An 11,770-nucleotide genomic window follows, 5' to 3' on the forward strand; every position below is an offset into this window, starting at 1 on the left:
CTTAAGCTAATTGGGAAAATAAAATTCCTGATAGCAGTACTTTGAAAAGGCTGCCCTTTCCACCAAAAAAGTCCAGGGTGATAGCCCACCCCAAACCCACTCTGCTTCCCGGAATATTTAACGCTGAAGAGGAAACACTGCCCTCTGGATAAGTTCTGGTCTAAGAGTTGACCCTACATCTCAGGATCCAGAGCACGTAGTTGAAATCCATGTTGACATGCAAAGCTGGCAGCCAGAGCGCTTTAGGAATCCTCAGGGGCCTGAGGATTTTTTTGTCCTCCTACTACTTTTCACTCTTCCCCAAGCTTCTAGTTGCAAGAAGTAGTTCTTAAATATAAATATATTATGTATCAGTGTTTTTAGTCCCACAGAACTTTGAAGAGAACAACTTAATCCAAGCCAGAAAATAGTGATACAATAATAAACCCTCAAGTTTCAACTTCCTCAGTAGAAATTTGTGTTTCTTATCTTTAGCATCAGACTTTCTCTATCTCCGTTTTATTCTGAGTGTGTTTATGTGTCAGTTTCCATTTGTGTTTCAACCTAAAATGGCCTCCATGTTGAACATTTTTGTAAAGGATGGTAAATATTTCAGAATATATACTTAAAGAGAAATGCATTCTCAAATGAGACATATTGTTTTGATGATGACAATGACAAAAATAAGGATGATAGTTGTAATAGAAACATTTGTATAGTGAATATTGCCAAGCATGTTTCTAAGCATGTACATTTATAAACTCCATGAGATAACCATATTTCCCTTTTATATTTGAGATGATTAGAAGTACAGAGTATAAAACTAACTTGCTCAAGAACACACAGCTAGTAAATGATGAATCAGGCTTAAAAATTGTCTATCTTGCTGGCTGAGGTTGTAGCTCAGTGCTTGCCTAGCATGTGTGAGGCACTGGGTTCAAGCCTCGGCATCACATAAAAATAAAGATATTATGTCCAACTATAGCTAAAGTTTTAAAAAAAACTTTGTCATCTTGCTCCATTGTTCATACCTTTAATTAAAAAACCATGCTCCATTTCTTTGATATTTTAGATATCCTAGGCTTTAATATTTGGACAGAGTAAAATATTCAAAAGTTTGAGCTTTAAAAATATGAGTCTTGGGCTGGGAATATAGCTCAGTTGGTGGAGTGCTTGCCTAGCATGTACAAGGCCCTGGGTTCAATCCCCAGCACAAAAAAAAAAAAAAAAAAAAAGAGTCTGAACTTTAGATTAGGTTCAGGGGAGTGAAAGGATGGGTGGGGATCAGGGGTAAGAAAGGTAGCAGAATGAGGCAGACACTGTTACCCTACGTACGTGTATAACTATACGACTGGTGGGATTCTACATCATGTACAATCAGAAGAATGAGAAATCATACTCCATCTATATATGACACATCAAAGTGCATTCTACTGTCATGTATAACTAATAAGAACAAAAAAATTAAAATTAAATAAATATATGAGTCTGAGCCAGACGTGGAACACTCCTGTAATCCCAGCAACTCAGGAGGCTGAGGCAGGAGGATCACAAATTCAAGACCAGCCTGGGAAACTTAGTGAGAACTTGTCTCAAAATTTTAAAAATAGGGGCTGGGGAGATAGCTCAGTCAGTAGAGTACTTGCCTTGTAAGAACAAGGCCTTGGGTTCGATCCCCAGCACCCCCCCAAAAAAAATTTTAAAATAAATAAAAAGGACTGGGGATATAGCTCAGGACTTGCCTAGCACGTGCAAAACCCTGTTCAATCCCTAGTACTGAAGGGAAAAAGAAAAAGAAAATGTCTGACAGTCTTAAGAATCTTTTAACTGTCATCTCCCATTACTTCCGTCTAGCTCTAGATGCAGGCTATTACTGTGCCTAGCTCTGCAGTCTGCCTTCAAAGAGCAGCAGGGGATCCAGACTGTTGGAAATGATACAGAAGCAAATGTTACTTTTTCACCTGTTTTCTTATAAAAACCTTTTTGCTTATATTCTTATAAAACAAAAGCAGTAGAATCTTTATAAGCATTTGTCAACACTCAGGGTGATTTTCTGATCTTTGGTACTCAGTGTCAGGCAAAATAACTGCTCCAATTTGAAAATACAGGTTCAAAGATGTGTGTGTAGTTTGCAGACGGGCCTGTGTTCCAGAATTCCCAAGACCTGGCTTTGTTACCTGGAATAACTTACCAGTTAAGAGGAGCCTACTCTGGAAACCCACAGAATGGGCCACAAGACAGTTCCTGGAACTCTGTCTTCTGCATAGATCCCCTTGAATATGAGCATTTTTGATTCTCACATTGTATAGATGACTAAATTGATGAAAATGGGAAGTAGGAATATGGCTCCTGTTCTCTTGAAAATTAACATTAGCCAAAAGCCACAAGGGGAAGATGCTAAAAAGATGGTAAGGTTCCAATTCCTGCCAACTAACAGTACCTATTCTTGTAGTCACTAAAGTAGGTAAAGCAATAACCATTTGTTTTTACTTCACTTTCATAGATCCACTTGGCCTTCACATTTTTATGTACAAATTCTTATTTCTGTTTGTTTTCTCATTTAAACAGAGCATCATGGTCCACCATCAGGAACAAACTCTGCCAGGCAAAGCCCAGCACTGCAGCACAGGCCTATGGGACAGTCACAAGCCAACCACATACCTGGGGACAGGTGGGGCTGTTCTTCTCAGGTTTTCTTTTTCTTTTTTTCTCATCACCCTACTCTTCACACACACCCTACCCCATGGAGTTCTGCAGAAGCCAGCTGTTGAGGTCAAAATGAAAACTCTTTGTATTCCTCCCTCACCCCCTCAGTACCTTCATCCCTTTTCCCAGCCACATCCCAAGCTTGGCATGATCATCTAGACCTGCCTGATTGGAACCTGAGGATTGGAAAGAAATGGCAGTAATGTCCAGCTCTGTTATTCTTGGGCCTGCTAATTTTGGTAGGGAAGCCCCAGTCCCACATGAATTGCTGTCCTCTCAGACTATCTGAGCAAACAGGGCAGAATCTCTTTTGTCTTTTGTTGAAAATATTAGTCACAAAACAAAAACTGGATTTCCAGAAATTCAGCATCTTCCAAGGCATTGGGACTACAAGAGAACCATTTTTACTGAGACAAGATCACTTTATCTGCCCTCTGGTTCAGGTACTTGAGGGCAGTTGTCCTTGGTATAAACTACACTGATATGCCATGGGAAAGAAATGGACGCTGGCAGACTTTAAGCTGTGCTGAAGTTAATGACCAGGTTTCCCCAGCATCTCTCCGGTTGTAGATATCGTCTACCTTTGTAGCAGTTTGGCAGAAGGAGAATGGCAAGGGTTAGCTTTAAAAGCAATTAGTTTGCTTTTTCCTTTTAGACTGTTTTATTTTCTTGCTTTAGAGAGTGACTTATTTCTCTCTCTTGTAGAAGTGCCCTAGAAGGTGAAATTGGAAAAGATGTCTCCACTTCTTACAGACATTCGTGGTCTGACCACAAGCACCTTGCACAGCCTGACACTGCAGTGATTTCAGTGGTAGGCAGTCGGCACAATCAGGTAAACAAAGCCCTAGATGTGAACTGAGATTTTGAGTTGTTCCATCACTGACCTTGGTGACTTTTTTTTTTTTTTTTGCAAATCAGTTCAGATAAATTTGTTTTCAAAATTAATAATTCTTGTTCACCTGCTATGTGTTTGGCACTCAGCTTCTTGAAAGGATATAAAGACGAAGGGGAAGTTTACCCTCTAGTGGGAGAAATTTTTACCTTTGGTTAAGTACTCAGAAGCACATAGTGGGCTTTTGTTTGTTTGTTTTTCAGGAAAATTTGTCAAGATCTACTAAAAGGAAACACTTTCTAAAATTCTTTTTTCTCGTTGCACATTGTTCTATTGCAGATTGACCAATTAGAAGAGATATGTCATCCTCAGATTAATTTAGCCTATAAAATTTGGATTCCTTCCTCATGATAATAGAAATGCATATCAAGAATGTAACTCATTTCTCCCAGCTATGAAAGTAGTTTTTCTTCAAAATATAAATAAAGCAGTCCACAAAACTTGTTTTGCTTATACTTCTTTCTCTCCAGAGCCTTGGTTGTTACCCAGTAGAGCTGGAGAGAGGCCCCCGGGGCTTTGGGTTCAGCCTCCGCGGGGGAAAGGAATACAACATGGGGCTGTTCATTCTTCGCCTTGCTGAGGATGGTCCTGCCATCAAAGACGGCAGAATTCATGTGAGTTGGCTTCTATTTGCAACCTTTGCTTCTGGCTCTGGACTGGAAGCTTCTAAAAATAATTGATTTAAAAGGAACACAGAAACCTCCTGAATCTGAGAAGGAGGATTTCCTATCACTAAGACCTAAAACCACGTCTATCATGTTCCCTTCAGCTGCTGTGCTAGTCACGGTTATACTGCTTTGACATTCTCCACCTTGGTCAACGAGAAGAATCACCCCTTATTTGTGTAATCAACATTTGAGGGCAAATGGATTAATAAATATACTTTCATCTTATTAAAATTCTTGAAAAGCCAGGATAAAACAGAATCTTCCCCAGGAATTTGTTTTCCTCTTAGCTATCTATAGAGGTAGAAAATCCTGACTCTCCCAAACTTTATTATTATCTGAAGGACTGGAATTCACAACAGTAATAGTCCTCCATAGGTGTTCTTGACTCTGAAACACTGGCTTTGTACAGGACCCTGCAGAGCAGATTACACATAGATCTGCATCCTTCTTCTGATGTTACGGTCTTCAATTCTTAAGAAAAATTAATTCACACTATTCAGTTAAAATTTTAAGTTTTAGACAGCCATAATATCTCTTGTACGCATCTTAGAAAGGGAACCTTTTTTTTTTTTTTTTTTTTTTTTTTTTTTACTTTTTCTTACTTTTTCTTACTTTTACTAAGGAAGCTAACTAGAAGGGGAAATGATCCTTGGATAGCATACTAACAATAATTAGGAAAGGCTTCTGAGTGGTGGCATTCTTGAACCTTCCACATCACCACCTCATTCCCATTGCTTATTTCAGAATCATATAGTGTTTGCACTAAGCTAGGCTTTATGCCTGCTATTGAAGAGTTGGGCAAAGGGGTGACCCAAAACAAGTTTAACTCCTTCCATCAGAATGATGAAAGATGTGCCCAAGTTCAAAGGGGTGAATAAAGAATATTTCATAGAAAAGGTGATTCTGGAATGTGAACAGGATTTCAATAGGGAGAGACTGAGGAGAGAAAGCACTCTCATTGAGCAACAGAGTAAAACCAAGGAAGCATAAGTCCTGTCCAGGGAACTGCCTTGACTGAGTTTGCCTACAGTTTATTTAGGAAGTACACAGGAGATTAGAGGATGAGTAGGATGAGTCACCAGTACAGAGGTTCCAGAAGCCAGAGGGCTTTTGAGCCAAGAGTTTTCCCTCAGCAGCGTGATACTGGAGTGAGTGTACTTGCAGCTGCAGAAGGATGAAGGGAGCCAGAGTTCATGCAGGTGGCGCGGTGCAGGGAGCGTAACCTGAGTGGTAACTTTTTGGACAGAAGGTTAAAAAAAAAGGCTTAGGAGGTCACCTGTCAGTGAAGAAGGGACTAACCTAAGTGGTCAGTGACTGTTAAATGAGTGAAGGGTGAGGGAAAGGAAGAGTAAGGATGACTCAGACTTTTGCCTGTGGAAAACCATTAGGGAGACGAAGGGAGGCAGCATTTGGCAGGCCGATGAGGTAGCAGTTTTAGTCATGCCGAGGTGGAGTTGCTAGCTGAGCCGGTGTAAGGCGATGGTGAAGACAGAGGTCATGGCTGAAGCCTTCGTGGTGGATAAAATCAGTCAGAAGATTTAGAACTCTGAGTAAGGCCTATAATTAGTGGACCAGAGAAGATAAAGAAAACAGGAAGGGTGAGAACGCAGAGCCACAGAACCAGAGCTGCAGAGTGTTTAGGACAGGAGAGGGACTAATGGCCACATGCCTTCAGTACAGCCTATCAAGAGCTGCTGTATCCAACAACAGTCCACTTTCACATAGAGACAGTTTAATAGTGAAGAGCTTGGGTTTGGAAATTGGAGAAGCCAAGAATCAAACCTCCAGTCTGCCATCTTGTAGCTGTGTAGTCTCAGGTAGCTTCTCCTTGAGCTCTTTATAGAGCGCATGCTCATTCCTGGCATTCTCGATTCTCTTCTCCCCTCTCCCTCCTCCTTCCCCTCCCTCCCCTCCCCCATCCTCTTCCCTATTCTCCACCTCCTCCCCTCCCCTCATATCCCCCCCCCATCTGTTGGCATGTTTTAAATATGTTTTTTAAATCTCCTGTTGTATATATAGTGGCACAAAAAGTTCGCTTAAATGATAAACTGGAATATAATTGTTTTTTTAAATATTTGTTCCAAATAAAACCCTCATGATTTCACCAAATAAAATGCAAACAGGCCTTAAAGCAAACACTGTCATTCTAAAAAATGTCATTCAGTAAAGATGATCAGAAACTTTAGAATCTCATGACTAAATCAACTTTTATTTAAAAAATAAACTCAAAAATTTAAAAATAAATATGCTGTTAACTGTTAGGTCCAGGTCTGCTCCATACTATAAGAAAATGTGTTGACCTTTGGAGAAAGGTTTTCTGCCTTCTGCACTGTCAAATTCTTGGCGTGGTAAGGCTTATGAGAGCCCTGTGTGTACTCGTGCTCGCTGTTGTTACTGATGACGGCTTTCTCTGTTGGCCACTGGCAAGTTTCTCCAGCCAACTATTGTGGGGCACCCACCCAGCCGCTCCCCTGGCCTCTCTCCTTGCTGCCCTGGCATTTGGTGGGTTGGCAGCCAAACTGTGCCCCACACCTAGTTACTGCAGTATCTTCAACACTGTGCCTTGAATATTCATTATTGGTGCTTCATAGATGTTTGTCAAAGGAGTAAAATGGATGGATAGTTATTGTAGATATCAGGATAATTTTTTAAATATTTAAGATTATTTTGAGCACTTTTTACTGGAGAGACATAACTAGGGAAATATGAAGTAATTAGCAATAATGTTCTGGAATAATTCAGAAAACAAGAAAATGTTAACTTGATGGAGGGATATCGAGTCATTGAGAGAATTTGTAAATTTAGCATCCAAAGCTGTCCTTAAGTCTGATAAAAGGGCTGGGGATGTAGTTCAGTGGTCAAGTACTTTCCTAGCATGTGTGAGACCCTGGGTTCTATCCCTAGCACTGCAGAGAGAGAGAGAGAGAGAAGAAATCTGTTCAAGATTTAGAGAAGTATCATCCTGGGGCAAGGCATTGAGAAATAATTGGATGGAAAAGGTACATATTTAACACAGATCAGATTTAGGAAACACTGAGTCTGTCCCCTCAAGCCACACGTGCTTCCACTGCTGTCGGTCTCAGCCTCCCTCTCTGAGAGGCAGGTGGGAACACCTCCAAGTAGGGCTGAAGGCAGCTCAGGAGATCAGGTCGCTGCGCTTACTCCGCATGTCAGGCCCAAGCTGTGTCTGTGTGGATTGATTTAATTTCATAGGTTTCTTAACAGGTTGTAAATAATGTAAAACATGGGTTAGAAATGTTATTCTGTAGTTTTAATGTTTTTAGTCAGTATTGTTTTTAAGACTATAAGACTATTTTAAAATTAAAAGATAGTGACTTTTTTTTAAAAGAAACATTCTTTGTACCCCTTCCTTCCTACTTTTCTTTTGAGATGGGGGCTCACAACATTGCCTAGGCTGGCTCCAAAATCCTGAGCTCCAGAAGTCCTGCCTCAACCTCCCCAGTAGCTGGAGCTGCAGGCACGCACTACCTGGCTTATTTTTCTTCTTTTGGTTTTATTTCATTTTTTTTCTCTCTTTCATTTCTTTCTTCTTTATTGTCTCACCTCTGTTCCTTACAATTTTACTTTTCAATAATATAAAACTGAATTTGAATCTTTATTATCAAAAGACATTTTTTCCCAAATTCATTATCACAGTTTAAAATGTCATTTAGAATGTCTACATTTTCCTCTCAGAGGTACCTTGTTTTTACCTGTGTGTAGTTGAGTGCCGGACATCTACCTCCCCTCCCTGAAGGCCTGTGTACCATAAATCTTAAAGCCACAGCTCACCAGGCACCCTAATTTGGTTTTAAAGTTAAACAAAAATGACACCTGGTGGCAAATTCATTCTATTACAAGTTTTATTTGCAGTTTATGTCCTAAAAGAATAGTTTAGTTTTAGGAAGTTTAAGCCAAAGAATATGACTGAAATGAACTATAACCTCAGTCACATTTTATAAAATATACCCAAAGGATGCTCTAAATATTATCTAATTATCATTTAATTATCAACAGGATTATATATCTAGTGCTAATTTATCACCTGTATTTCCTCATGGAAGTGATTCTTCCATCACTTACCAAGGGAAATCTAGGTATTGGCTTTTGTTTCACTAATATTTTCTGGACAGTAAGTGTTTGGTTGTTATTTTTCTCCATTCTATATTACCTTAATTTTTTTACTTCAGCTTCTTGTTTTTTTAAGTTCTTTTCATTTTATGTAAGTGTCTTAGTCTGTTTCTTATTGCTAAAATAACTGAATACTGGATTCTGAAAATTTTATAAAAAGAAATGAAATTCATTTCTCACAGTGCTGGAAATCTGTGGTCAAAGGGATACACCTGGTGAGGGCCTTCTTGCTTGCCAGAAAAAGCTCACTTTTGTAACAGAGTCACTCCCTCAATAACCCACTAATCCATAAGTGGATTAATCCATTCATGAGGGTAGGGCCCACCTAAAGGTTCCACCTCCCAATTAACATGTGGCTTTGGGGATTAAATTTCCAACACATGAACTCTGGGAATTCAAACCACAGAATCATAAACAGCAATATCAAATTCATCTGCCATTTCTTTAAAAATGAGTTTCACATCTCTTTTTTCCTTTTCACAAATATGGAACAAAACTCTTACTCTATTTTCTATTTTAGTTTATGTGAAATTTTTGCATTGTATAGAAAGGGATATCATCTGCAGTTAAATCTCCATACTAATGCACTTTACAGTAACTTGACAACTTATATTTATGTGGTGATGTGCAATCGCCTTTTATCTCGTTAACTCTCCCAACAACCCCAGGAGGTGAGTACTAATATCCTCATGTAACAAATGAGGAAAAATAAGACCACTGAGCTAGAAAGAAGTGGAGTCAGGATTGAACCACAGACTTTACCTCCAAAGTCCAGTTTCCCAACTGCTGTGCCAAGCTTTATCTGTGGGTACAGAGTTTGTCAAATAATTATTGAGTCCATTTCTCTGTGTTGTTTCTGTATTATTTTAGCTCTTATAAATATTTGGAATGTTTTCTTTTTGGAATTTTGGTGATTATTACATTGTTCAGTTGTTCTGTTTTGAAGCCAAACTCTTCAGGTGCATGTCACCTTGAAGATTTTAAAATCACTGCCATTGCTAGGTGCAATGGCACACACCTCTAATCCCAGCAAATCAGGAGGCTGAGGCAGGAAGATAACAAATTCAAGATCAGACTCAGCAACTTAGCAAGATGCTGTTTCAAAAAGTTAGGAAAGAAAAAAAAAAAGAGGCAGGACCTGGGGGTGTAGCTCGGTAGTTAAGTACCCCTGGGTTCAATCCCCAGTACCCCCCCCAAATCACTACTATCAGTATCTTTAATCAATTCCTTTGCAAAATTTAATTTTTCCATAATTTTCCTTTTTCTTATAACAAGACATTTCTAATAAATAGCAATGGTACTGGGGCATCTTATTCTGATCCCTAATTTTGTTTGTTTTCCAGGGAAATGATTTTTCACTAAAGTCATTAAGTATAAACAAGTAACTGCTTTTAAATAAGTGTTCATATTAATTTACTCAAGTTTGTTTTTAGAATTTTACTCTAAATGTGTCACTTAGCTAAGGCCTTGTGTCTGTACAGGGTATAGTGGCAGCACAAAGAGTGAGTAGTTCCAGGAAAGGTGTCGAGAGTGAGGAGCCATCTGCTTATGTTCTAGGATATAATTTGAGATTCAGCTCCAGGTTGAAAGTAACCTTCCCAGATTCATCAGTCACATATAGCTCTGCGGGGTTGGTATGCAGCTCAGTGGTAGAGCACTTACCTAACATGCAAGAGACCCTGAGTTCAATCCAGCACCTACCCACATACACACACACACACACACACACACACACACACACACACAAAGGAGGGGGGAGGGGGAAAGAAAAATAGGTAACTCTGGGGTATCATTTGAATTATTGTAGAACTTCACCTCTTCTATTTATCTTTTAGAATAAAATTATTTTTTCAATTCTAGGGATCAAACCCAGGGACTCACACATGCTAGGGAAAACTTGGACTTTGATTCTTGATTTCAAGATGCCCAGATCCTGTCATAGTAGCCACGGGTAACTTTCCCATGTAGGATTCTTAGAGTTAATAAAGAACATTGTACATTGTACCATCCATCCACACATCAACGCTAGCATGTCACCAGCAAGGTCGAAGGGCTCTAAAATTGGCGAAAGCAGGGGATGCAGAGTTTCACAATGGTCCTGTAAATGTTCCCTGTCTAGGTTGGCGACCAGATTGTTGAAATCAATGGGGAACCTACACAAGGCATCACACATACGCGAGCAATTGAGCTCATTCAAGCGGGTGGAAATAAAGTTCTTCTTCTTTTGAGGCCAGGAACAGGCTTGATACCTGACCATGGTAAGTAAAGTTGCTAAAGATCTACTGGTAGCTAGAATGTTGTGTGTAAGGAAGCAGGCAGCAGATGCAGGGGGGCATCTATTTGGAGGGGAGGAGTATTTTACTAGCTAAATCAAAGTTGAGCACCAGAACCATTAAAAGCATAGTTAATATAAAACAAGTGCCATCAAGCAGGACATTTGTTGAAATAGCATCTATTTTAAACTGATTTCATCAGAAAACAGTGCTTTTGTAGAGAAATGTGCACAAAACAAGAACATTAGAAGTCAACAATCTAAATGTCATGAAAAGCATTTTAAATGCCTTCAGAATACCCCAGCTATCTCCCTGCCTTGGCTAATGACACATTACCAACAAATGTTATTGTTTCCTTATAGTAAGATAGCTCTGTCTCTTAATGAGTAAATACTATAAGCACTTTTGGCTTTTCTGATCACTTGTCCAAAACAAGTTGCTGCAACCCTACCTGGAGACACAGAGTTGGACCTGAGAACCATGTCTGTACTCCTGTACTGATCCTAAAATTCCTTGGTTTCACTGTATGTTTTTGAACTGTCACAATACTTGAAAATCACTACTTATTTTGTGAGCGCATGATCCTAAACGCAGTACCACACCTAGTATGTGTCTCCTCTGGCTCCCAGCCCCCGTCACAGAGCTTCTGTAGGACAAGTGTAGACATAACCTCCTACAGGCCCTTCCGGCTTATGATTCTCTGACTGTGTTACCTTCCACCATCTGCCTGTAAATCATACATTCCCGGTGACATCTTTGCTAACTGCGCTGATTTTTTTTTTTTTTTTTTTTTTTTTTTTTTTTTCACATAGTCCTAGGCTTTTTCTCTTCCTTCTTCAGGTTTGGCTCCTTCCGGTCTGTGCTCCTACGTGAAACCTGAGCAACATTAAGGCTTTCAGGGCTTTTCTTGGTCTTTCCTTAAAAAGACTTGGTAAATTTGCATGTCTTATAAATCACTTTCTTCTTTTGTTTTTCTTTTTAATTAAAAATAGATGCTATTAAATACATCTATTTCTATCTTCTGCCCTTTTCAGTCTTCTTTTGACATTAAATTTGACAGCTTAATGCAAGAAAATTATTGGCAAATGCCCATGAACCTCATTCTGGTTACCATAGTTGAG

At 39.4% G+C, this 11,770-nt stretch overlaps 1 protein-coding gene across 3 annotated transcripts in view; it reads left to right on the forward strand.

Annotated features, from left to right (window-relative positions):
• The window catches only part of MAGI3 (membrane associated guanylate kinase, WW and PDZ domain containing 3), a 272,231-nt gene that overhangs the window by 257,097 nt on the left and 3,364 nt on the right, over positions 1–11,770 (forward strand). For 2 of the 3 annotated variants that reach the window (XM_079135146.1, XM_079135147.1), the window contains 4 exons: positions 2,548–2,650; positions 3,391–3,517; positions 4,048–4,191; positions 10,496–10,634. In XM_079135146.1, coding sequence (XP_078991272.1) covers positions 2,548–2,650; positions 3,391–3,517; positions 4,048–4,191; positions 10,496–10,634 — 513 coding nt within the window. Of the gene's footprint in view, positions 1–2,547; positions 2,651–3,390; positions 3,518–4,047; positions 4,192–10,495; positions 10,635–11,489; positions 11,581–11,770 lie in introns of all 3 variants that reach the window. The other variant, XM_079135148.1, reaches the window with a different exon arrangement.

This window comes from Sciurus vulgaris (assembly GCF_902686455.1).
Source record: "Sciurus vulgaris genome assembly, chromosome: 1".
Classification (NCBI taxonomy): domain Eukaryota; kingdom Metazoa; phylum Chordata; class Mammalia; order Rodentia; family Sciuridae; genus Sciurus; species Sciurus vulgaris.